Source organism: Hemiscyllium ocellatum, chromosome 12, assembly GCF_020745735.1.
Source record: "Hemiscyllium ocellatum isolate sHemOce1 chromosome 12, sHemOce1.pat.X.cur, whole genome shotgun sequence".
Classification (NCBI taxonomy): Eukaryota; Metazoa; Chordata; class Chondrichthyes; order Orectolobiformes; family Hemiscylliidae; genus Hemiscyllium; species Hemiscyllium ocellatum.
Genome location: NC_083412.1, coordinates 66817633 through 66845281, shown reverse-complemented (window position 1 = coordinate 66845281; position 27649 = coordinate 66817633). Strand labels below are relative to the sequence as shown.

The 27649-nt window shown below is 41.5% G+C and overlaps 1 protein-coding gene across 8 annotated transcripts in view; it reads left to right on the top strand.

The window, feature by feature from the left end:
• LOC132821100 (HMG box transcription factor BBX) overlaps positions 1 to 26942 on the top strand; it is a 199203-nt gene extending 172261 nt beyond the window's left edge. For 7 of the 8 annotated variants that reach the window (XM_060833634.1, XM_060833632.1, XM_060833630.1 and 4 more), the window contains 7 exons: positions 114 to 873; positions 7570 to 7708; positions 10976 to 11124; positions 13891 to 13962; positions 15915 to 16103; positions 22052 to 22259; positions 25193 to 26942. In XM_060833634.1, the coding sequence (XP_060689617.1) occupies positions 114 to 873; positions 7570 to 7708; positions 10976 to 11124; positions 13891 to 13962; positions 15915 to 16103; positions 22052 to 22259; positions 25193 to 25280 (1605 nt within the window). In that variant the 3' untranslated portion in view covers positions 25281 to 26942. The remainder of the gene's footprint in view (positions 1 to 113; positions 874 to 7569; positions 7709 to 10975; positions 11125 to 13890; positions 13963 to 15914; positions 16104 to 22051; positions 22260 to 25192) is intronic. The other variant, XM_060833636.1, reaches the window with a different exon arrangement.
• The last annotated feature ends 707 nt before the right edge of the window (positions 26943 to 27649 follow it).

Sequence of the window (27649 nt, the reverse complement as noted above, 5' to 3'; positions counted from 1 at the left end):
TAATAGACCCAACCTGAGTTGGCAGCCATCTTTGCATGATGTCCTCCATTATTTTAACTGACAATATAATCTTCTGCAGGCTGCTTAATTGTAACATCTGGTTTTTGCTTCAGATGTGTTCGGACCGGTTGGTAACTGAAGGAGTAAAAACTGAGCCCACCATGTGTACCTCAGAGGATAGCCATACACCTGAGATGCCCACCATAAATCCTGGATTGACTGCAAAGGATAATGGTATTAAGCCACAGGAATGGATTACTAATGACAAATCTTTGTCCTTGTTAACTGACACTTCTGTGACAAGTCTTAATAAAAGTGAAAAAATTAAAAAGAAGAAGAAGAAAAAAGTTAAACTTGAAACTACCAAAGCTGAAAAACAGACATTTAAAAAAAGCGGCAAGAAACGGAAATCATCAGAGTCTGACATGGAAAGCTTAATGTACACGATTGATGCTGTTGCTAAGGGGGACTGGGGCACTGAAAAACCTTCAGGGAGCCCAATGAAAAGTGCACGATGCTCAGCAAAGTCAACGGAAAATCTGTTACACTCTGTCTCCAGCCCACCAAAGAAAAAAATGAAACCAAAACCAATCAAATTACCTGCTGAAAAGATTTCAGAACTCAACAAACACTCAAAGGTTTCTGATCTTGAGAAAGTTACCAGCAGCCCAATCAAAACTGAAACTTTTTCTGTCACTGAGCAACTACTTTCCCATAATGCACTAGGTGAAGTGAAAGCTGAGAACAAGGAGATCAGTAAAAAGACAGAAGCATCTGGGTCCAGAAAATCTGAGCGATCATGTAAAGGTGCTCTCTATAAGACTTTGGTGTCAGAAGGAATGTTGACATCTTTACGGGCCAATGTCGACAGAGGTAAGTGACGGGGTTCTAAATCAAATTCTGCTTATATGTGTTCGTGCACAAGATAATGAATGAAGGGTGTGATATGTTTGCTATTCATTCTTGGTCTCTGCTGGAGAGGCAGAAAGAGAAATGAGTTACTTCTCCACAGTGAGCAACCAAGTTTAGAGGACGAGTACTAACATACACTTTTTACTGAAGAAGATGGGCACAGAGGCTTCCCAATTTATGATCATTTGATGTACAAACACGTGTGGAAGCGATTTCATACAAGGATGTAATTTTGAAGATCTGATGTACAAACATTTTCTGTACTTACAAATGACAATTGTATATTATCTTGCATTGTGTTCTGACTTGTGTGTTAAGTACAAATTTGCAAACAGACTCAGGGACCAGCCCCATTCACAGGCGACAGCTTGTATATGACTAGAACTGGTTCCTTCATCATAGTTTTGCTCAAAGTGTGGTGCTTGCCATCTTACTGAATGTAAGAGGTGAATGTATATAATGAGATGAAGCATTGATTATTGCGAAACTACTTTATCAAAGTTATAAAAGCTGTCCTATGTGATGATGAGAAAGGTAAACATCCTCTGTTCAACCGTGCCAGCCTGTTTGCAACCTTTGACACTGACCACACCATCCACCTGTAGTACCTCTCTACACTCCACTGAGAGTAGCACTGCTTGCACCTCATTCCATTCTTATCAAATTCACTGTTGACAGAGAATTACTCGTCATCGCTGACCTTCCAGGTCCCCACACTGTTACTTCCGTTGTCTAACCTTGACACGTCCTATTTCTCATCTGCAAAGTATCCCTCCGCGACATCATTTGAAGGCACAGCATTAGTTTTCTCCGACAGCTAATTCTACCTCCTCGTCACATCTCTTGTCTCCTCTGGAGTTGCTAAATGATCAGGTTCCTGATAAATATCCAGTATTCATTGAGCAGAGATTTCCTGTAATTAAGTATTGGGAAAACTATTTTCGGTCCCTGCTCAAAATCCTGTTTCCACCTACCAATTCCATTCCCATCTCTTCCATCAACATCTCGAATTGAGAGGAGGGCCCATCCTATGCTGGTTTGTTTTTAAATATTGACTGGGATTGATTTGCTATTTCTGGTATATATTAAGTCACTTGCTTCCATTCCATGGAATTCCTGTGAAGCCATAAAATGTGGCAGCGGAAATAAGCCATTCAGCCCATCAAGCTGTTCCACTCTTCAGTGAGATCAAGACTGATCTGATAATCCTCAGCTCTATTGTCCTGTCTTTTCTCACATCCCATGATTCCCTTACTGATTAAACATGTCTGCCTCAGGCCCTTTTATGCATTTCATGATATAGCTTCATCAGCCTTCTACTGTTAAGAAAAGTTCCACAGATTCACTATCCTCTGGAAGAAAAAATGTTTCTCCTCATCTCTGTCCTAAATGGGTGACCCCTAACTCTGAGCTAATGCCCTCTGTTCCTGGATCTTCCCACAGTCAAAGAGTCTCCCAATAACTATTCTGCCAAGCTTCCTGAGAATCTAATTTGTCTCAATGATCATAGATCGTAGAATCCCTGCAGTGTGGCAGCAGGCCATTCAGCCTATCGAGTCCACACCAACCCTCCAAACAACATGTCACCCAGGGCCACTGTCTATCCTATTCCTGTAACCTTGCATTTCCCGTGACTAATCCACCTAGCCTGCACATCCCTGAACACTATGGGCAATTTAGCATGGCCAATCCACCTAACCTGCCTATCTTTGGATTGTAGAAGGAAACCAGAGCACTCGGAGCAAGCCCACACAGACACTGGGAGAATATGCAAATGCAACACAGACAGTTGCACGAGGATGGAATTGAACCTGGGTCCCTGGCACTGAGGGGCAGCAGTGCTTACCACTGAGTGTCTCATTTGTCTCAAACTGCAGTGAGTGCAGGCCCATACGTGTACAATGTGTTGTACTGATTTTCAGCTCTAACCTTTACCAAGGTCTCCTCTTACTACCTTTGTTTCTCACTGAAATTTAGCTGTTTTAAAAAACTGAGCTGTTCTCCTGTGTTTCATAATTACTGTGGACCATGATATTGGAGCTTCCAGAAGCTGTGTGGACTGACTTTTGAAACCAGTCTAAAAAACGCCTTTTTAATAGTGTTTGATGAGGTGATATTCTGGTATCCAAGTTATATAAGTTTTCATTGGTTGATGGTTATCCCTGAAGGTTAATTACAGTGACTGCATGACTTGTTTCGGGAGAAATTACTGTGTTGCTATACCCATTAGAATGACCAATAGAGGGCAGCATTACAAATGTTTTCATCATCTTACCTATGTATGAGAAATGTTAAAGGGTTTACTGGACAATTACCACAAACTCTATTCTCCATCTACCATTCCATCACTCTGCCAACTCTTTGATTTTTTGCAACTTTGGTGTTATATGTGAAGCAGAGATGAGCTTGTGAACACACATGATTGTCTGTTTCCACATTACTGGATTCCACTCCAACTCATGCATTTTCTGTTGCAACCTTACAATGTGAAGGAACTTGCAGTTAGCCACTTTGGTTGGACAGCTGGAAAATGGAGTCCTTCTGAAATGTTTAGAAGCTATGAAGTGTGGATATTCACTGGTTCCTGTATGTCTTCATACACGGACAGTTAACATAGAAAATAGGTGCAGAAGTAGGCTATTCGGCCCTTTTGAGCTTGCACCACCATTCAATATGATCATGACTGATCATACAATTTCAATATCCCGTTCCTGCTTTCTCTACTTACCTCTTGATCCCTTTATCCACAAGGGTCACGTCCAGCTCCTGTTTGAATATATCTAACAAACTGGCCTCAACAGCTTTCTGTGGGAGAGAATTCCACAGGTTCACAATTCTGAGTGAAGAAATTCTTCCTCATCTCAATCCTGAATGGCTCACCCCTTATTCTTACACTGTGACCTCTAGTTCTACACCTCCCCAACATTGGGAACATTCTTCCCACATCTAGCCTGTTCAGTCCCACCAGGATTGTGTATGTTGCTATGAGGTTCCCCCCTCATTGTTCTGGATTCCAGCTTAAATAAGCCTAGTTGATCCAGTCTTTCTTCATATGTCAATCCTATCATCCCAGGAATCGGTCTGCATGCCAACCTTCAGTGACTGTTCCATCATGACATCCAGGTCTCTATGCACCTCACCTTTTATTAAACTGCCACCATTCAGATTATATTCTGTCTTTCTGTTTTTGTGATCAAATTGGAGAACCTCACATTTATCCCCCTCTCTCCCCCCCCTCTCTCTCCCCCCCTCTCTCTCCCCCCCCTCTCCCCCCCCCCCTCTCCCGCCCCCCCCTCTCCCCCCCCCCCCCCCCCCCCCCCCCCCCACCCCCCCCCCCCCCCCCCCCCTCTCCTACCTTCTCCCCAGCACCGCCCACCCCCGAGGCACCCAGCCTCATTCCTGATGAAGGGCTTTTGCCTGAAACATCGATTTCTTGTCAGTGCCTGCCACTCTGAAAAGGATCCATTTATTCCAACTCTGCTTCCTGCCTGTCAACCAGTTTTCTATCCATGTCAGTACATTACCTCCATTACCATGAGCTTTAATTTTCCTCGCTCATCTCTTGTGTGGAACCTTGTCAAAAGCCTTTTGAAAGTCTGGATCTCAACATCTACAGGTTCACCCTTGTCCATTCTGCTGGACACATCCTCAAAAAAATTCCAAAAGATTTGTCAAGCATGATTTCCCATTAGTGAATCCACACTGACTTGGACTGATTCTATCACCGCTTTCCAAATGCTCAGTTATTACATCCTTAATAATTGAATCCAGCATTTTCCCCACCACCGATGTCAGGCTACTGCCTTATAATTGCCTGTTCTCTCTCTCTCTCTCTCCTTTTTTTAAAGAGTGGGGTTTCATTAGCTACCCTCCAGTCCATTGGAACTCTTCCAGGGTCTAGAGAATGCTGGAAAATTATCACCTAATGCATTCGCTATTTCTCAGGTTGTTTCCTTAAGTGGAATGAAGAGCATCAGACCCGCGGACTGATCAAGTTTTAATCCCAGCGACCTCCCCAATACATAAGAACTAGGAGCAGGAGTAGGCAATCCAGCCTTTCGAGCCTGCTGCACTATTCAATAAGATCATGGCTGATCTTTTTGTGGACTCAGGTCCACTTGCCCACGCTCTCGCGGTATCCCTTAATTCCTTTATTTTTCAAACAAAAATCTACCTTCGCTTTAAAAGTGAAGTAGCACTACTTCACTGGGCAAGGAAGTCCATAGATTAACAACTCACTGAGAAGAAGTTCCTTCTCAAATCAGTCCTAAATCTGCTCCCTGTAATTTTGAGGCCATACCCCCTTGTCCTAGTCTCACCTACCAGTAGAAATATCCCATCTATTTCTATCTTATCCATTTCCTTCATAACTTTATATGTTTCTGTAAGATCACCTCTCATTCTTCTGAATTTCAGTGAATATAATCCCAAATACACAGCCTCTCCTGATAGGCTAACCCTCTCAACTCCAGAATCAGTCTAGTAAACGACCACTGCACACAGTACTCCAGGTATGGCCTCACCAGCACCTTGTACAGCTGCAACATACCCCTCTCTGCTATTAACTCAATCCCCTTAGCAATGAAGGACAAAATTCCATTTGCCTTCTTAATTACTTATACTTGGAGACCAACCCTCTGTGATTCATGCACAAGGACACTCTCGTCCCTCTGCATAGCACTATGCTGCAACTTTAACATTCAAGTAATAATCTATTTTGTTGTTACTCTTAACAAAATGTATGACTTCGCATTTACTAACATTGGATTCCATCTGTCAGATGTTTGCCCACTCACTCAATGTATCTATGTCCCTCTGCAAAGTTTCACAGTCCTCTGCACACTTTGCTCTGCCACTCATCTTAGTGTGATCAATTGCTGTACATTGTTTATTAGCCAGTTATTCCCCAGCAAAAGCTATTATAGGCACATTTCATCCCTGTTTACTCAGCCAGTCTGTACTTCCTTGTAGTCAGCTACATGACCAATCATAAATTACTTAACTGTTCAACATTTGGATTGCAGCTCCATCAACACATCACCAACTCAGTAATGTCAAGAACATGCTTGATTAGTCCATCGTCCGTTGGCTTCTCCCCCAATGCTATAAGATGAATTCCAGCAACTCACCGTGGCCCCTTTGACAGCATCTACCCAAATCAAAATCCTCTAATGAAGAGTTACTGGACTCAAAACGCTAACTCTGCTTTCTTCCCACAGATACTGCCAGACCTACTGAATTTCTTTAGCAATCTCTGTTTTTGTTTCAACTTCAAAGCCTCTATCAGCAACACAACAAGTACAGCACCACATGCAAATATCAGCACCTTTCATTTCTCTCCTCTTCCAAGTTGCGCACAAAATCAACTTAGTCATAGAGATGAAAACACGGAAACAGACCTTTGGTCCAACTCGTCCATGCCGACCAGATATTCTAAATTAATCTAGTCCCATTTGCCAACATTTGGCCCATCTCCTTCTAAACCCTTTGTATCCATGTACCCATCCAGATGCCTTTTAAGTCCTGTAATTGTACTAGCCTCCACCACTTCCTCTGGCAGCTCATTCCTCTGCATGAAAAAGTTGCCCCTTTGGTCCCTTCTAAATCTTTTCCCTCTCACCTTGAACGTAAACCCTCTAGTTTTGGGAAAAAGACTTGGCTATTCACCCTATACATGCCTGTCATAATTTCACAAACCTCCATAACGTCATTTGCGAATATATTGTTACTCAATGGATCAAAATCCTGGAAACCCTTCCCTAATAGCACTGTGGGGGTCCCTTTACCATACAAACTGCAAACATTTATGATGACTCATTCAGACCATCTCCAGTGCAGTTGGGGTTGGGTGATACTAGCCTTGACTGATTGGCATACTCCCATCCTGTGGGCAAGTAAAGTTTTAAAGAGGTTCGTAAAAGCCACTCAGGATATTTCCCAGGTAACATTTGTCCTCAAATTGCAGAGGTAGGATCTAAAATCTAACTGTTCCCCTCCAGTAATACTTACTGTAATCTGGCATTTGTGGAACTGACGCTACTGACCCTGCCCCTCTTCAAACATGCAGAGCATCCCATGTAGATTTAAACTGTCAGCTCTGCTAAACTCAGTGATCCAGAAGCTACCAAAGAAGTCACACTGGAGGTGAAGGTATACTGATTTTAATGCTCGCCTCTGTAGCTGGGAGAAAGGGACAGGATTCACAGAGTAGGAGCATTTTATCTCCCAGTTTCTGGTGTATATGGCTGATCTGGCAGTTGCTGTGTGTAACACGGTCAATTGTTGCAGCACTGATTGATCTTCCTAAACGGAGAACTGCAGATCTCACACCATGGCTAATGAATCTGTGCAGTTCAAAAGTACAAGGCAGAAAATGTAGCTAATATTTTTTCTTTTATTGCACGGCTTAAAAGGTTTGCTAATGAATTCTCAAATAAACTGCAGTAATGGCAATTTAAACCTCCGTTTCATAACATTATTCAGTTACTTACAGTGTAAACCTTGGACAAGTTATCTTGAAAGGGCCTGAGTCAGATCAATGTTGGGAATAAGAATTGGATCCTGAAAGAGTCTGATGGTTTGGTATGGTGGAATGTAGATGCAATTTCTGTTTTTTTTAAACTGAATGATGTAGGAACGTGTTTGCGTTGCTTTTAGGTAAGAAAGCTTCAGGGAAAGGGGGTTCGTCTGACCATGAGGGATGTTGGAAGGAGGAAGATTGGTCATTTTCAAATATTGGGACTAGTGGAACCAAGAAGTTGAAGAAGTTAAAACAGAAAGATGATTCTGCTCTCGGGTAGGTAATCAATTTCTTTCTCTGCCTTCCCTCCATTCATGTTAGAGATTTAACCTGCCAGCCTGTCTCCCATTCACTCAGTTTTAGCTGATGGATTTGTGTGGCAAGTAGTCTTTTGTGTCTGACTTGCAAGCTGTCATATTATAAAACAGAGTTAACACTGATATGTGATTTTCAATGGCCCTTGAAAATAAGGATGATATCTATGACACCATGACTCTCTTTGTGGTGCATGCTTTTACCTGTGACTGACAGCCTCATATTATGAGACATTGTAAGCATATGAATGAAATGTCTGCTGTTCAAGGGTATTTCTTTTACATCATCTTGCCATCAAAATCAATTTGAAAAGTGCTGCACTAGCTGTTTCTTTTTCCCTTCCATAACTGAGCAATGTTTATGTGGAAGTGCTGGTTTTAGACTTAGGGGTGGATAAAGTCAGAAGTCACACGACACCTGATGAAGGAGCAGTTCTCTGAAAGTTTGTGACTTAAAATAAACCTGTTGGACGTTAACCTGGTGTTGTGTGACTTCTGACTGAGTAAAGTTGAGCATTTATTTATTGATGAGAAAATTCTGCCTATGGTTTTATTATGTTTCTCACTCCTGCCAATAACCATTCCATTTCTAACTCTTACATTTTGAGTATTAGCACTATTCTTTTAATACATATCCACTGGCATTGGTAAACCACTACTAGGTAAAAACAAGGGTTGCAGATGCTGGAAACCAGATTCTAGATCAGAGTGGTGCTGGAAAAGCATAGCAGGTCAGGCAGCATCTGAGGAGCAGGAAAATCCACAACTATAAGATGTGATTTTACAAAGAGAGTCCTGTTGAAAGTTGACTTTTTCTTAATATAATTGTAAAACTATGTTGACTTTGGTATTCCTCATAGGTTTATTTTCATAATCCCAATTTGTAATCCTTCCTAGCTGCTTTCTTTACTGTCCTTCATTTGCTGTTTTGTTTTTTGCATTTTTGTACCTATTTTCCTTTTGTTCTTTGTTGTTCCCTGTCTTTTTAGTCATCCATGGCTGTTTTTATTAGCAATTGGACCTTTTTGGTTTTTCTTAAATAATATTATGATTATTATTAGGTAGATGTTTATGTGCTATTAACTAAATCTGGCTTACAATTCCATATTGAATCTAGTAAGGCATGCCTCTGACATGAACCAGTAACTATTATAGTCATTCTACTATTGATACAGCGGTTCGGTTAATGTCTACATTTATGGAATCTACCACTTCACAGCTGTGACCAGGAGGGACCTATATACAACTCCTCCAATATTCTTAAATCTTTTTCGATTAACTCTGCCCATAAAGTTTCCACTGTCTGAATATCTGACATATCCCCACATTGTAGAAGCTCTTAATCACTGCTGCTTCACTTCTTGAATGTACCTTACCTTTCCAATGACCCTGCACCCGGTATGTTTAGTTCCCAGTCCTGCCTTAAAAATGACTCGTTTCATCCATCCAAGGACACTGATCCCAGTCTCTCTTAGCTGGAACCTATCCTAATAAAGCCGTTCCTTTATGTCTCATTTCTGGCATCAGTGATATGGAATTGTACTTTTCTGGCCACGTTCACCCCTCTAGTTTGTTTGCACCAATTTGCACTCGATAGAGAAAATGATCCAGATTATAATCCAGATCTTTAATTTAGCTCCTAGTTCCTGGTAGTGTCTAAACAGGAACTTGTGCCTACTTTTCTCTGTGTTGATCCCAATATGGATCACAATGATTGATTCCTTCCATTTCCCTCCATTATCCTTTCAAATAGTTTTCTACATCACTTACCCTGGCACCAGCAAACATACTATAGAGGACTCTTGATCAGGCTTGCAAAATATATTATCTGTCTCCGTAATAATGAACCCTCGACAAGTATCTATTGCACTTACTGTTTTCCTCTCCTTTGTGGACAGTCTTCTGCTCTGACATGCCATATCTGCATTTTGGGTATACTTCTGAAAAATGTTATGCTTTTCTCACAGATAGCAATTACACTTGCTATAAATTCATTATTTTTCTCTCTTGGTTATCTTATTGTCTTACATTATACACTATCATCATTCCAAATCCTTTATGAACCCACATCTTTCCACAAAGTTGGCCAAAGTGTTTTTTTTAATTCATTCCTGGTATTCATCGGCATCACGCACAGTTATTATCCAACCCTGGTTCATGAGCTGCCACTTTGAGCTGCTTTAATCTTTAATAATGTCTGGAGCAAACTATCCAGATACTGCTCCCAAGTCTGAGTTTTCCACTCTATACTCCAGCTCTGTTACTCTAAGCCCCAAAGAACCAAATGGAAATACCCACTATATATGTGTTAAAATCTAACCTCTGCATCCACTAATTTTCGTGTAATACTATCCAGGCACACAGTCTGTTCTGCCGTATCCTAATCCCTATTATTTATATATTTATTATTTATACATATAAGTTTTTAAATACTTCACAGTGGTTCAATGGTTAGCACTGCTGCCTCACAGGACCAGAGACCCTGGTTCAATCTCAGCCTTGAGCAACTGTCTGTGTGTGAGTTTGCACATTCTTGCCATGCCTGTGTGGGTTTCCTCCAGATGCTCTGGTTTCCTCCCACAATCCAAAGATGTGCAGATTAGATGAATTGTCCATGCTAAGTTGCCCATAATGACAGTGATATGTAGGTTAGGTGCATTAATCATGGGTAAATGTAGAGTAATAGAGTAGGGGAACAGGTCTGGGTGGGATACCCTTCGGAGGGTCGGTGTGGACCTGTTGGGCCAAATGACCTGTTTCTACCCTGTCGGGATTCTATGAAACTTACACAAACTACTTCATCAGACGCAAAAAGTAGCAAACACCCCCTTCCTCCGGCTGCACTGAATTCCTATTGCGCCAAACTTCCAACTTTTGCACACTATTTCCTGTGCACTGTTTTCAAAAATCACTCTGTGCTGATTGTTCCCTCCTAAAAACAGTTTATCTTGTTTGATGTGGAGCTCTAGAAGAAATCCTGAAAATCTGTGGACGATCAAGGCTATGAAAATAATGTAAAACCAAAAAAACTGCAGATGTTGGAAATAAGAAACAAAAACAAATTACTGGAAAACCTCAGCAGGTCTGGCAGCATCTGTGGAGAGAAATCAGCGATTACATTTTCGGTCCAGTGACCCTACTGCAGAACTCGGTTTTTGAGTTTTACCAGCAATTTCTGTTTTTGTATGTGGTAGTAATGTACTTGAGAACTGTCTTGTCTTCTTTCTAGGTTGGGGAATCTAGAGCAGGAGTTTGCAAAGAAATTCAACAGCCTTCCACAGTACAGTCCAGTAACCTTTGACCGCAAGAACACAACAGTGACAAGAAAAAAGAAAAAGAATAGGAGCGGATCCACTGAGCAACAAAAAAGTGATAAAGGTAGGACTGGAGAGTATAAAGTAGTCTAGATATATTTTAGTTTTGAATGTATAGAAGTGAATGTACCATCTATTCAAGGCTGAAACCCTTTTGATGTCAAGTTGCTTGTTTACATAACATGTTTGGAACGTTCAGTGGGTCAGGCAACATCTGTGGGGGAAGAATCCGAATTGAGGTTGATACTAGCAAGTCATCAACTTGAATAATAAACTGGTTCTCTCTCTACCCACGCAGCCTGACTTGCTGCATATTTATAGCATATTTTATTTTTATTTCGGATTTCTACCTTCCAGAACATTTATGCTTGTGCATATATATTCCAAAATTAGACATTTCAGTTATTTTCTGGAAACTGCACCTTTTCAAAGAAAAACTACAACAACTTGTTGTTGTTTTCTCCTCGCACTGTTCAACATGGAGAGTCTCGATGTGTTCTACACTGACGTACTTGGATACAAATATTTGCCTACCCAAAGAAAGAGAGATAAGCAGGGATGTTCAAAGATTTAGTCGAAAAGGCATGGTTTTAAATTTGGAAAGGATGTTGCAGGGATATTGATAGGGAATTTCAAGCACAGCTTTTAAAAAACAGAAGATATGCTTGTTCACACTGGGGCTTAAGAGATGGGTGAGGTTTGGGAAAGGAGGAAAACAGCACAGTTGTGAGTGAAATATACAGGCTGCCCAGGAGAGAAATTGAATCCTTGTGTCAAAAATGGTGATAATGATAAAGACTCGGGGGTTTCTGGGGCAGCAGTGGAGGTGGGTGAACATGTGGAGGTCAAAGTAGACAATCTTTGTAATGGATAGATTATGTGGTCAGAAGATCAGCAAACAATATGATTTGGATACTGAGATCCCAAACAAGTCTGAATCAAAAACTTTCAGGGAGGGTGATAAAATTAGTGAAAGGGGTTTGGGATTCGAAATGTGAGTCAAAGCTGATGGCTTCACCTCCAACTCCATTTTGGTTTAGCCCCTTCCCCTCTCCCTACTGCCCCCTCATCTCTAATGCTTTGCATTGCCCTTTATAGGCTTTGCAGGTAAATTATTCAATTAGAAAAAATCAAGAGTGATTTGGTGGTATAAAAATGTGTCCAGTTCTATATGCAAGCTCTTCTTGTTCTCTGTAAAAAGAAAGCGAAACAAGTTATGGCTTAGGGCTCTTGTGGCACGTTTGTAGTGACCTTACCTCAGAACCTGGAGATGGGTTCAAGTCCCACCTGTTCCAGAGGTGTGCAATAACATCTCTCAACAGGTCGATTAGACACAGGTGATCCTTGAGACTTCCTGGTATTCAACAGAAATGGAAACAGGATCTGATAACACAAGCAGTTTGGGATTGAGGGGGAGTGGAAAGCCAAAGGTAGGTGTGATAACTATATGGAAGTTAGCCCCAAACATGTGGAAGTTAATGTGCCAATGTGTTTGAGAGGAAAAGCATAGAATTAGGAACCTGTCTCCAGAAGAATAGAATCAAAGCCACTGCTGAAGATATTCTGACTTTGATACGATAGGGTAAGGGTGTAACAAAAAAAACACTGTCATTCAATGAAGTAAAGGTTTTGAAGGAGTGTGTTTTGGATGACTGTGCACAAAGAAGTTGGTGAGAATGAGATGGGATCTTGTCGCACTATCTTCAAAGTTATAGAGATATTATATTTGACATTGATTTGTGTTGTTTCTGTACTATGACTACAACAGAAATCTAATTGGAGAATTTCAAACATGACTTTTTGGTAAAGATAAGGTTGGCAATACATTCAAGTGAACTGAAGTTAAAGATGAAGCAAAAGACTTCAAGAACAGAGAGTGAGATTATTGGAGGAGGTATTTGATGATTATAGTTTTGAAGGGAAGAAGTATGGAACTAGAGGGTTGACAATAATTTACGATGTCAACTAGCTACGGGGAAGGAGGGGTGAGAGTGAAACAAGATACATTCTGAACACAGCATTAGAAATACCCAAGCACAATTAGTAAATTTCTTGTAAGGTCAAAACCAACATTTGTGTCCATGTATGTGCTGACAAAATGCAATAAACCTGAATTTGTGGCAGCTTGAAATCCGATTCAAAATCAATAAGCTCTATTTTCCTTCAATTTGCTAGTGCATAGTGTTTCTTTCAAATGGCAAGTATTAGCCACCTCATAACTGATATAAAAGTGTTTTCTTTTATGTGACTATCTAATGGAGTGACCTGTTATTGTTCTGAATGAATTGTTCGTCATTTGTCCAGTGATGAACAATTTTGTTCTCAACACTTTGTGACTAATTACGCATTTTGAAAGTTCAGGTAGGAGAACTTAACAGACTTTTCTTCTGTTGAACATTTGGAATGCAACATTGTACAAGATTGATTTTTGTCTTTGACCACACAGGAACAAGAATGTATTTGAATTTAGTACTTAGGTACAGATAGTGCCAGATTTTTTTCTGTGGCAGTTGATGTAGTCAGAGCACTTGATTTTTGCCTTTCTTGAGACATATTCAACGTTAAGTAAATTAGTATATCTACACCTTACAGCAGCTATTACTGCTGTCATTATTATCTCCCCCATTTCCTTCAGTTATACTGTCCTCTGAAAGTGACCAGTGTGCCAACACGGAAGCATTGGGTTAAATTGTCTGAGGCATAGCTGTATTTTAATTTTCCATTTGCAAGAACAGATTGTGGAATTACCATTATTCTGTTGGAATTAGGAACCCGTTTGGTGAAAACCAGCATTTTCTTTTTTATGTATTTTTTATTTATATTTTTTTAGGATCATCTCCATCTCAGAAAATAGTCAGCAAGTGTAAACACCAAAAGGGGACACATCATTTAACTGATAAAGGTACTAATAATGGTTCATTTTTGCTCCATGGTGGAACTGATGTTTTTTGATGTAGAGTGAGGTAAGGGAAGAGGTGGCCTCAGTTCTTAAACTCTTTCATTGTTCCGGTATGACCTAGCTTCTGTGTAAGTGCTATAACTGCAGATGTTCACATTGTGAAGCATGGATGGAAATCAGCACATAAAACGCCTTAATTGTTCCCAGAGGATGTCACGCGTGCATGTAAATTTGTACATAATGGCCGAAGTGCCCCAATGAGACTGTTGGGTTGAATATTGTGGCATGGTAACTTGTTGGAATATAATTAAATCCATGGTAATGATATCCAGTTAATCTCTTTAGATTGCCATAATCATAAATTTAACTAAGTGTGAAAGAGTTTAAACTAACTTCCAAGTGTAAAGGCTAGTAAATGGATTACTGCAGTGATATTCTTACAGTAAAACACTTTTAACATTAATAGACCTTGTTAAGTGTCTAGGTATTGCAAATAGGGATTATAATACCTCCCCTGTGTGAATAAAATAGACCAGACGAGATAAAATTATGTTGAAACTTAATCTGAGTTTTCTCCACTTTCAGTGAGCTAATAATAAAACATTTGCTACCTAAGATCCTTTGATTTCCATGTTATGGCTAGAATGTAAATATGCAGCCTTTACTACAAAAACAGATATGGCATTTTTAAAAGACTCCAATCTTGCATCTTCAGTAATTCACAACAATGATCATTTAAACATTTCTAATATTCTAATTAATCCAGAAAGACACAATTAATTAATCATAAAACATCATGGCAAATCTTTGAACCATGCTCTGTTCAATCATTCAGCATCTCAGTTGCAGTGACCAAGTAAAGTCTGAAGTATAAAAGTGATCACATTTCTCCCTATCTCTTGGTGAAATTTGGAATGTACTTCAAACATGATGTATTACATTAAGTTCTTAGAGCCAATATGATGTGTATTTGTCTTTAAATGCTGGAAGTGCTAAGATTAAGGCACGTTCTAACCATGCAGCTAGTTACGTGCATTCTGTCATCCATTATGTCACTGTTGTACAGACTATCTATGGCTTCCTGTTTCATTTTATACTTTTCAGGGCTGCAATAATCCTTTACTTCTGTATTCGGGTTAGAAGGATTAACTATTGGCTGGAAGCTAGGGGGGAGAGAAAGGTCTATAAGTTCCTGATATCAATATTTTATAGTGATTGAATTGAATAATAGGGTTTTGCTTGAAATAACTGAATTTTCTTTTAACATCAATTTCAAGTGTACCTTTTTTTAGATCAAGCCATTTATTCAACTGTAGACATTAAGGGTGCAAATTTCCCATTTTTAATTAACTCTCCATCTCCACCTTCAATAAACATGACTCATCATGTGCCACAGCTTGTTAAGAGGATGCAAAGCATAACCATGTTTATGAGCCTATCACAAGCCTTGATAATGGTGTCCTAGGACAGTAGAAGCTGCCAATCAAACAGAGACTGGCAGCTTCTGAGTCCCAAAAACCATTGGTTGAAATCTGCTCCTCTGAAATCCAGCAATGGAAAGGTAAGTTCTGTTTTCTTCTACAGGATAGAGTTAGTAGTAGGCTGAGAGGGTTGCCCAGAGATTGATCAATGAGGTGGTAAGAAAAGGGTGAGTGTCTCATCATTGGCTAATTTGTTTAAATATTTTCTCACCACCTCTGGGGGGGTTAAATTGTGCACCAAGTAAAATGTATTAGTGATATAGAATAGTGGTGCAAAGTGCTCTATAAACAAATAGCAAGTGACAGACTTGCATCAATGAAAGAAACATAACCACTGTATGCGTATCTGGGAACGGGAAGCTGGGTCAATAAGTAACAGCAGTATTCTGCAAGCAAGCTAACTGCAGAGTCTTACTTTGTGAATGGATACTATTAGAATGGTGAATTTTGACTTAATTGTTTCTTACATTTCAGCCATAGCACCACCAGATTCAAACACTGAGGAACATGCAGAGAAAGCAGACCATACTGCATTGGTTCCAAGCAGCCCACTGTCAGCTGTTACACAAGAACCTCTTGTTGGCAGCCAAAAGCGCAAGGCGAGAAAAACAAAAATAACACACTTAATCCGAACAGCTGATGGCCGCTTATCACCTGCAGGGGGTAAGTGGAAAATGGTCAGATTTTGTGATCAGTTATATAGGAATGTAGTTTACCATTCACTTTGAGAGTTTTTGAGTGACAGTTCCCTTACTTAGATACCATTTCCAGTGCCAAGCCCTCTACAAGGGATCTGGGGGTTAATGAGTAAGGTAACCAAAACAGACCAGTCGGATTGAAAAATCTTTCCTGAGACGAGCAGACTACAAGCCAGGAAATATAAATTAGAAAATTTAATTCAGTATAAAAATCATTAACATTGAGAAAGAGATGACAAAAGAAAAGTTCAAAGATTTATTTTTAAATTCTCCAACAGTGAAGGTAAAATCTCCATTGTCCTACTGAACTATTGAGCTGCTCTCTCGTTAGTGAAAGTTGACTGATGGAGGTTTAACCTGAGGATCGCCACACCCACGAGAGGGGAGAGTTTGAGGAGGAGGGTCCTTCATGATATCCAAATATTAAAAATTGGAACTACATATTGTGAACCTACACTTTCAGTTTGTTCAACAGTAATTAAAGCTTAGCACATCATTAACAATCCACTTACATCTGAATGTGCAAAGCCCTACCTTTCTCTAGCATGTTTAATAGTTAAGTAGTGGGTGAGCAAATGCAAATTCATTTCTTTCATATGCTCAAATGTCACTTCTGTTAGTGAGCTACTGGTGAAGCAAAGCTTGTGGAAGATCACAGTAAATCAGAAAGTAGTTTGCAATTTCCACATGTTATTGCACACTGCGGGGCATGATCACCTCAGCACTATTTCTGATACACATGACCACATGGGCATCTACTTGTAAAAGTGGAAAATGATACTCCTAGAGATTGGGCTTGAGGTAAATAGGTGAATGGGGACTTAGTTCAAAATAAATGTTTTTCTGTTTATACTACAACCAGTTGTACATTGAGATGGTAAATTAAAGGCACAATAATCAATTGACCATTTTATCAGTGGATGCACTGATAAGAGCAAGGTCTGTGATTGTTCAGAGGCTGAACTGTCTTGAGTGGATAATAGAGTTGGTTAAAACTTCAACATCTATCGGACCTTTCCAAAAAGACCTCTTGGAGAAAAAGGAAAGTCGCAACATTACTAAAGGATGGGAGAAAAAGAAAATGAAACCATTATAGTTGGGCAGTGTGGAAAGTGCAAAAAGACACTGGGTTTGCCAATGCAAGAAATTTGCTTCCAAAGATACAACCAGAGGGTACCCTAAGGCAATGACCACTGAAAAACTATACATATCATTGTAGCAGCAACAACAGGGAATGGGCCAGAAACCTGCAAAAGTAGAAACAAATACATGACTGACCACAATGAAGTTTCAAAGGGGAGGAACTTTCAGCCCAAAATTGACTTTTCACCATGGTTAATAATGTTCTCCTCATTGCCAGCTATTTTTTAAAATTCTAATTGCCTGTCAGTTAAAGGACGTTTCAAGCATGTCCATTGTGGACACAACGAGTGCAAGTATTCACACTGTTCGGTACACCTGGAGAGATCATATCTGACAATGAGCTACATTGAAAAAGGCAGACTTTTTCAAGATCATATGTGCTAAATGGAGTATAAACCAAATAACCACCTCATCACATTATCCCAGAACCAGCCATCTCAGTCAATGAGTTCACATTCTCAAAGCACTCATTATAAAGTATAGCGTATGTTACTATGTTCTCCTTTTGGATATGGATGTGCCATAACGATCAGAGCTCATGTTTGGAAACTCGGTTAGAATAACTCTTTCAAGCCATACCTTGTCCCAGATTCTCAGACATACAAGAGGGCAAACCTTTCACAAAACAAGAGAAAATGAATACGGTGCATGATCCACATGTCGAATCTGTAGTTTGACAGAAGTTCAGAATTAATACAGGAGATATTTAGAGGTTCCCAAAATGTGCAATGCATTTGATCAAATAAAGTCACAACTTCAAAGGGGGTGAGATAAAAAAGGAGCAGAAGCCAATTTGGAACTGTACACAAATCCAAATATATACAAAATGCATTCAAAAATTTGCTTGGATAATAAATGTAAGGAAGCCATACATTATGACAACAATCAACAATGTATATTTCAAAAATATACTTTACTCATAACATATTTTGATGATCTGTACAATTAGTCATGCCATTCATAGGCACACCTTGCATTTCTTTACATACAGAGATCGGAATTAATCATTCGTATATACAGGTCTGTATGTTTACTATCCATATATTTAGCGGACACTTCAGAGCCCACTCACTGCGTGGGCCCCCTGTTCTTCCTAGGCAGGCAGATGTTACATGGTGGTCTTTCCCCACCACGCCTTGGCGGCAGCTGCCCCAGGCTTCAGCGAGTCCTGGACCTTGGAATGTGCCAGTCTGCAACACTCAGTCGGGGTCAGCTCCTTCAGCTGGAAGATCACCAGCTTTCGGACCATCCAGAGAGCATCGTTGACCGAGTTGATGATCCTCCAGGCACAGTTGATGTTCGTCTCAGTGTGCGTCCCGGGGAACAGACCGTAGAGCACGAAGTCCCACGTCATGGAGCTGCTTGGGACAAACCTCGACAAACACCACTGCATTCCTCTCCAGACGTCCTTTGCATAGGCACATTCCAGAAGGAGGTATGTGACAGTCTCGTCCCCTCCGCAGCCACTTCAAGGGCAACGTGCAGTGCGGCAGAGTCCGGGCGTGCATAAAGGATCTCATAGGCACAGCCCTTCTCACCACCAGCCAAGCCATGTCTTGGTGCTTGTTGGAAAGTTCTGGCAATGAGGCATTCTGCCAAGTGGCTTTGACAGTCTGCTCAGGGAACCACTCAACAAGATCCGCCATCTCCTTTTCCCGAAGGGTCTCAAGGGCACTATGTGCTGACCACTTCCGGATGGACTTGTGGTCAAAGGTGTTTTTGTTCATTAAATTTCTCCACGAAGGACAGGTGATACGGAACGGTCCAACTACTCAGAGCGTTCTGCGGCAGCAAGGCCAGGCCCATCCTTTGCAACACCAGGGACAGGCAGAACCTCAGTACGTAGTGACACATGGTGTTTGTGTGCCGGGGATCCACGCACAGCTTGATGCAGCCACACACAAAGGTGGTCATCAGGGTGAGGGTGGCATTGGGTGTGTTTGTACCCCCCTTGCCCAGATCTTTATACTTCGAGTCCCTTCGGACCCGGTCCTCTTTGATCTCCATATAAAATGGAAGACGGCCTGGGTGACTACGACAGCACAGGTTCTGGGAATAGGCCAGACCTGTGCCACATATAACAACACTGACAGTGCCTCACACCTGATGACTAGATTTTTTACTCGTGATGGAGAGCGACCGTAGCTTCCATCTGCCCAGTTTCTGCCCCATTTTGCTGATACGCTCCTCCCAAGACTTGGCGCACACACCACCCCGAACCAAATACCCAGCACCTTCAGGTGGTTGGTCCTGACGGTGAAGGGGATCAAGGATTGGTCGGCCCAGTTCCCGAAGAGCATGGCCTCGCTCTTGCCTCAGTTTACCTTGGCCCCCGAGACCCGTTCGAATAGGTCACATATGCACATGAGTCTGCACACGGACAGTGGATCCAAGCAGAAAACGGTGACATCATCCGTGTACAGGGAGGCCTTAGCCTGCAGGCCCCTGCTGCCAGGAATAGTCACCCCTCTCAGGCTCGCATCCTTCCTGATGGACTCGGCAAATGGCTCTATGCAGCACACAAACAAGGCAGGAGAGGGGGGGCAGCCCTGCCTGACTCCAGATCTGACTGGGAAGCTATCTGATTCCCACCCATTGATTGAGATTGCACTGACAATGTTGGCATAGAGCAGTCTGATCCAATTGCAGATTCCTTCCCCAAGGCCCATTTTGGAGAGAATATCTCTCATATATACGTGTGAAATATCCTGTCAAAGGCTTTCTCCTGGTCCAGGCTGATGAGGCAGGTGTCCAACCCTCTCCTGCACGCAGGCGATCGTATCCCTGAGGAGGGCGAGACTCTCTGTGATCTTCCTGCCCGGTGCAGCACAGGTTTGGTCAGGGTGAATCACTGACCCCAGCGCAGACCTGACCCGTTTGGCGATTACCTTTGTCAAAATTTTGTAATCCGCATTCAATAGTGAGATTGGTCTCCAATTTCTGAGTTCCTCCCTCTCCCTCTTCAGCTTGTAGATGAGGGTGATGATGCCTTTCCTCATGGATTCACTCATGCTACCTGCCAGAAGCATACTGACATATACCTCCAGCAGGTCCTGGCCAATCAAGTCCCACAGAGCAGAATAGAGCTTGGTCGGTAAGCCGTCGCTTCCGGGAGTTTTATTCTTTTCGAAGGACTGGAAGGCCTTGGTCAGCCCGTCAGAGATAGCGGCTGGTCCAGCCTCTCCCGTGATAGAGGACAGGAACGACTGGGAGTCCGTGCTGTCAGTTGGCTTCGCGTCATACAGACTAGCATATAAGGATTTGCTGATCCTCATGACGTGAGCCTGAGATGATGTTATCGAGCCATCTTCCTTCAGGCTGCTGAGCACGGAGCTCTCTTTGTGCACCTTCTGGAAGAAGAAACGTGAGCACATCTCGTCCTGCTCCACCGAGCAGACCCTGGACTGGAAGATTATTTTGGAGGCCTCCGAGGCAAAGAGCGAGGCTTGCTGGCCCTTCACCTCCTTGAGGTCCTCCATGACATCAACCCCCAATGTCTGCAGCAGGAGCAAGTTCTGCTCAACCCTGCCATCCAATATAAAAAAAGAAATCTTGCACTTGCGCTGGCTGGCATCCTGTTGAGATGAGGCAACTTCACCATCTCAGAGGTTAAGGAGAAGGTGGCCTCCTCGTCACTGACGTCATGTACAAGAATGCTCCCGGGACTGATTAATGTGCACCCCCCAGTGGGTAAGAGTGAACTGTTAGCCGTCCTGTAGCAGCTTCCACAGTTGCTGGCTACGTCCAGGCCGGTCATTCTGGCCAGAGACTTCAACTGTATCATCAATGCAGATGGACAATCCGGGGGGGGGGCGGGGGGGGGGAAACACACCTGCAGACGGAGCGCAGCGTGGTCATGGGCAGACGGATCTATCCGCTCAAGGATAGATTACCTGTTTGTGTCCGAAACGCTCTCGGTCAGATCCACTGACGTCAAGCCAGTGTTCTTCTCTGACCACTGCCTCCTGCTGGCCGACTGTCACCTACAGGATGAGCAGCGGGCGGGTAAGGGAACGTGGAAGCTGAACACAAAGCTGCTGACCCCAAGAAACATTGAGGAGCTCAAGAGGGACTTCGCAGGTTGGAGAACTGTGAAGGCCCTCTGAGTCCCCAGCGGACTGGTGGGAAACAGTAAAAGGGAACATCAAGAGGTTCTTCATCCTCAAAGGTGTTCAGGGGGCGGGGAAAACTGTCCCAGCTCCAGGAAAGTATGCAGACAAAAATAGAAATTGCTGGAAAGTTCAGCAGGTCTGGCAGCATCTGTAGAGAGAAATCAGAGTTCACATTGAGAGTCTGTTTACTCTTCCTCAGAACTCTTCTGATGATTTTCTAGCATCTGTGATTATTTTGGATTTGTTTTTAATGGGCTGCGGTGTTGGTGTACTATTCTGTGACCATACTTAGAAACTCTAAGACAGTGTTGCACCTTTTTTTTGATGGTAGTTATTTCTCCATCTTAGAGTAAAGTGTATGTTTTTTTGCTGTATGTGGTTTCCTGATCTCTTGTGAACAGGGAATCATGAGAAGTGAGATAGTTGCCTACAAAAACAGGTCATGAACAGACCAAACATTGCATGTGTTTTCGCAATTGGCGGGTTATACAATAATGAGAGACGTCCAGGTTAGTCAACATTCCTCTGTCAAAAATGGATATATAGAAATGACTGACTAAAGCAATGAAGGTAATTCACTTTTGAAGTGAGTCTACAGTTTTTGGTTTTCCTTTCTTTTAAAGTTCCCCATTTCCTAATTGCATTTCACTTTCTGCAGAGCTGACAAAGGAGAAGATACATTGTAAACAGGAAAAGAAAAAACAGCCATTAAAGACAGACATTTCTGTTGGTGGAGTCAACTATAGTCATTCAGAAACTCAACAGGCATGTAGCATTTCTCCAGAAGTACAAACAACATCTGCAATCCCAGCATTCTTCAGTTTAGCTGCCCTGGCAGAAGTTGCAGCAATGGAGAATGCACATAGGTGAGGTGACTAATAAAGTATTGCCATTTTATAGAAAAAGAGTCAGGATTGTTGGAAAAGTACTAGAATTAATTATTAAGGAAGTAATAGCATAACGTTTGGGCAATCATAATCTAATTAAGCAGGGTCAGCACAGATTCATGAAAGGGAAATCATTGACTAAATTATTACAATTTTTCAAAGAAGTCCCAAACAGACCAGATAGAGGGGAACCAGTGTGGTATTTGCACTTCTGGAAGGCATTCAACAGGGTACCTTACAACAGATTAAGTCATAAGATAAGAGCCCATGTTGTTGGATATCATGTTAGAATGAATAGAGAATTTGCACATCAGCAGGAAACAGCGAGTGGAGGTAACGGGTTCTTTTCAGGTCAGCAGTGCATGACACAGGGTTCCACAGGGATCAGTGCTGTGTTCATGGTTGACAGAGCAAAAGCAAACAATGTGGTGAAGGTTAGTGGGAAACCAGAGGCAACAAGGATGAAATATAACATTAAACTAGCTAGTATTATAAAAGAAAGCTCTAGCGGTTTTTTTGGATATATGAAAGAGAGAGACAAGAGTGGACATTGGACCACTAGAAAAAGGTAATAAACATGCTTTTAAAATAAATTCCAAAGAAAGATAAAGTTAAAAGCACTGAAATTTTTCAACAAGCAGGGCTAACAATTTACAACTGCATAAACATTCCCTCTACATTATAGGAGTGTCACAACTTATCAACAAAAAAGGCTGAATGGAGGGCCATGTTACTGCATTAATGGCATCTTTAACATTTCAAACTAATTATGACAATTAATGTTCACAAGAATATTTCAACTCATTTGTTGAAATATCTGTTTTCTGCCAGTGTTCATAAACTGGCCTACCTGATTTGCTTCTCAGTCTTCAGGAACCCACCCCAGTGAAAATAGTAACCTAAGGGGCAGTTGTATTTGGAGCAAGCATTTAAATAGCAAAGGTATTGCCATTTGAAACATGTGCCAGGCCACAGCCCACCACCCATCACAGCCTGGAAAAAATGGTGAGCAGTAGGAATGGCAGGGTGGCACAGTGGTTAGCACTGCTGCCTCACAGTGCCAGAGACCCGGGTTCAATTCCCGCCTCAGGCGACTGACTGTATGGAGTTTGCACATTCTCCCCGTGTCTGCGTGGTTTCCTCCCACAATCCAAAAATGTGCAGGTTAGGTGAATTGGCCATGCTAAATTGCCCATAGTGTTAGGTGACGGGGTAAGAGTAAAGGAATGGGTCTGGGTGGGTTGCGCTTCGGCGGGTCGGTGTGGACTTGTTGGGCCGAAGGGCCTGTTTCCACACTGTAAGTAATCTGATCTTAAAAAAAAATTGAGGCCACAAAATTTCCACAAAACACACCTAGTGTGTTTGCTCAACATTAAAAAAAACAGCTTCCAGTCTTTGGCTTACACATAGGACCCTGAAGACCTTCTGGTTAGTGGGAAAGCTGTGACATGAGGTTTCATTGGGCACTGTTGTCCCCAGGAAACAAGGCCAGGTCCATCTCCCAGTTTGTCTCAACTCTATTCATTCACCTCATGCCACGCCCACACTCCCTGAAATCCAACAAATCTATAAGCAAATTGAAGGAAGCAGGAATCCCATAAAATAGGTCTTTCGTCTTTAATCATTGGGCTTTAAAAAAAAATCAACTTTCCTTGGGGTAAGCTTACAAAAGTAGCCCCCATATATTAACAACGTTGTATCTGTAGCACTTCCTGTCAACTTTCTTTGTTATTATTTTCTGCCTATACTACTTTGCTTCCAACAGTGCCATTAGTTTAGCTATTTAAGAAAGAAGAATAGGAAATCAAAGGCAGGAGCCCATGTGTTGGCTCAGTGGTTGGCATTGTCGCCTCACAGTGTGAAAGAACCAGGCTCAATTCCAGTCTTGGGTGACTGTGTGGAGTTTGCATGTTCTCCTGGTGTCTGCATTGGTTTCCTCTGGGTGCTCTGGTTGCCTCACACAGGTTAGATAGATTGGCCGTGGGAAATTCGGGGTTGCAGGGTTAGGATAGGGATCTGAATGGCATGCTCTTCGGAAGGGTGGTGCAGACTTAATGGGCCAAGTGGCCTCTTTACGCACTGCAGAGATTGTATGATTTTATCATTTATTATGCGTGCTTCACATGGAGACAGAATGTATGCCTGTCAATCTTGTTGCGGCCAATTTAAAAGTTAATGAGAAGATTTTAATTTCACAAATGTAGTCTTGTAGTGTCCATGTCATGTTGGTCTGTTTTCACCATCTTGGTGAATGATTTGCATACAAAGTAAATGCACTATTCTCAATACTTCACTTCAGTCTGAATACAGAAGGGTTGTTAGTAGATGTGCCATCATAGTGTGCATGTTCCCAGGAAAGTCTTGGCGTTAGTGTAATCTTTGAAAGGGTTCAGAAAAAATTAACAAGGATGTTGCCAGGGTTGGAGGATTTGAGCTGTAGGGAGAGATTGAATAGGCTAGGGCTGTTTTCCCTGGGACGTTGGAGGCTGAGGGATGACCTTATAGGTTTATAAAATCATGAGGGGCTTGGATAGGGTAAATAGACGAGGTCTTTTCCCTAGGGTGGGGGATGTCCAGAACTCAAGGGCATAGGTTTAGCGTGAGAAGGGAAAGATATAAGAGAGACCTAAAGGGCAACATTTTCACACAGAGGGTGGTGCATGTGTGGAATGGGTTGCCAGATGAAGTGGTAGCCTGGAGACTGTACAATTATCTGGATGGGTATATGAATAGGGAGAGTTTGGAGGAATATGGGCTGGGTGCTGGCAGGTAGAACTAGATATCTGGTTGGCATGGACAAGTTGGACCGAATGGTCTGTTTCCGTGCTGTACATCTCTATGACTCTATAATGCTGGTTGATCAATGTGTGTATCTGTACTATTGATTCTCTTTTTGTTTCTTTCATCTGCAGAGGCCAACGTGCGGTTTCTCTAAACCATGATGGACAGCCTAAGGAAATGGCACAAACCTCAGTACTTATCTCCTGTGCAGACCAATAATGCATTATTGCTTTGTATCTTTACAAAGTCTGGAACACACGAGATGGGTCAGTTTGACCTGATATTGACTGCATTGTCGGAATGGCACCCTGCTGTGGCTGGGTATCTCATAGAGCAGCTGGGAAACACTGGTTCAGCAAAGCCCCATGGGACAAGCTCACAATTTGAGCATCAAACATTTACGAATGGAGCTAAACCAGTTTCTTCAGCTTTTGGTTCCCTATCTGAAGGCAACCTGGTATATAAAAAGAATAGCTGTTACACAGAACAACTGCCCATGAAATCTACTGGCAATTCTTGCCACTGCACGCTACACGATCAGAGTGTGAGCTACTCAAGTTTGCTGCAAATTCTAGCTTTTCTCAAGTAACACTGATGCACTGTGCTAGTGACTAGATATCGTCAACCTCGGTTTTTCCTTTTTTTAAAGCACATTATGATTTTGAGTTTCATGGAAACTTTAATCATGAACTTCTGCCTGATTACTGAAATGATGTGGCAGGAAAAATATTATTGGAAGTTCTTTACATTTGCCCATTGCATTAAGATATTTTATTTCAACGGCACCATTATTTAGTTGAAATCTCTGTTAATCTGTAGTTGAGTTTAATAGCACAGCCTGTCTCTGTGCAGACAGTAAGTACCTTTTGGTTACACATGCGATCTTTGTGCTTTTTTTTTGTTTTCCATGACAATTTAATACCTATTATTTTTGCTTTCTCTTGCTAAACCTCACTGACCCTGCATTGGGGCAGATTACTGGATGTGACTGTTTTCCAATATACTGTTAAGATGTGTAAAGTAATTTGCTTATTTTTAAGCAATTAGGCACTAATAGTGGCAGAAATCCTGCAAAGCTTTTTAGGTCCCAACTGTTGCACTGCTGTGTTTTTTACAGTGAATGATTATTATGATGGTTATAGGGTTACTAATTCAACAAATTACTGAGGAGATATTCAGGTTTTATTTCAGGTTGCAGAAGTATATCAGCACAAAGGAAAAAAAAGTCTTCTGTCAGACCAACAGCTAGAATTACTGATGTTTAGTACTGCTTAGCTTGAATGCAAAATATCTTTCTTCCCATATTGGTTGAAGATCATGTTACCAGAATGGCAAACAACATGGACTACAAGTGATGTTTTAAAGCAGTTGCACAATTTTGAGAGCACGCACACAGACAGTTTCAGTGCCGTGAAGTAATACAAGACCAGTTGCTGCCTGGGCATTGTAGTTGTTAGTGCGACATCTTGACATCAACAAATACCAGGTATTAATTGTTCAAGGCAGTCTATTTTTGGGAAATCTGCAGGGTTATTTGGTGTACTGTATGTAATATACCCAGTCTTTATAAGCCTCACGTAAGGAATAGTACATGCTGTTCACATCAGAGATGATTTGTTCTTTTAGAAGATTGTGACTGGAATTTGCAATAAAAAGCTAATGATAAATACCATGGCACAGTTATAATGAAACATGTATTAGGTGCTGCTGTCTGAGCTAAACAAATCTGTAGTTGATACACAAAATCTAATTCTGCCTGGATTGAACACACATTAAACCTGAGCAAAATCTGACTCCAGCAAAAATGATTTTAACACATTTAAATTTAGTCTAATTTTAATCTTGAGTATTTTTGATAAATTGTCACATTTATAGCAATGTTAAAGTTTTGGTTACTGATATGAAACTTCTAAGAAATGTTGGCTTCTCAATTCAGATTTTGTGACCCAAAAAAAACTAGAAAGATGTGGTGGCAGGAAAGAACAATGGGTCTGCACAACAATTGCCTTTTTGAATTTTAAATTTATTCGTGCTTTTCAATATACCTTTCTGTAATTTGGCTTCTGCGATGACTGTTATAAATTTATTCAAAATGCCTCATGTTGAATACTAATTTTGCCTAACAAATAAATATTTATCCTAAAGGGGTTGGGTTTGATTTAACTTCATCTGAGCTTCTAGATATAGGCACTTGGAAGGTATGGAATGGTTGCCCTAAAAAGAAGTAATGTTCAAGGTTTTTAAAACAGCCATGTCACTTTCCATTATGGCTGCGTGGCCCTCATGAATCACCGGTACAATTAAGATGCAGTTTTCATTTGCGATCTTGGGCTGCATCAGCTGACCTCTCAGTTAGTTCTACATTAATTTATTTTTCATCAGCGTCCCTGCGATTACCTGTACCCTTGGGTGTCCACTGATACCTGAGTGTGGTGCTGGAAATGTTTACACATCTGCACCAGAACTTATGTCTCAACTCTGTCTTCAGTGTAAAACAGACTGTTGAGCAGAATGGGGTGGTATGTGGGTGAGTAGTACTGTGGTCATATTTAAAACAATGCATCAATATAAAGTATCATCATAGAGAA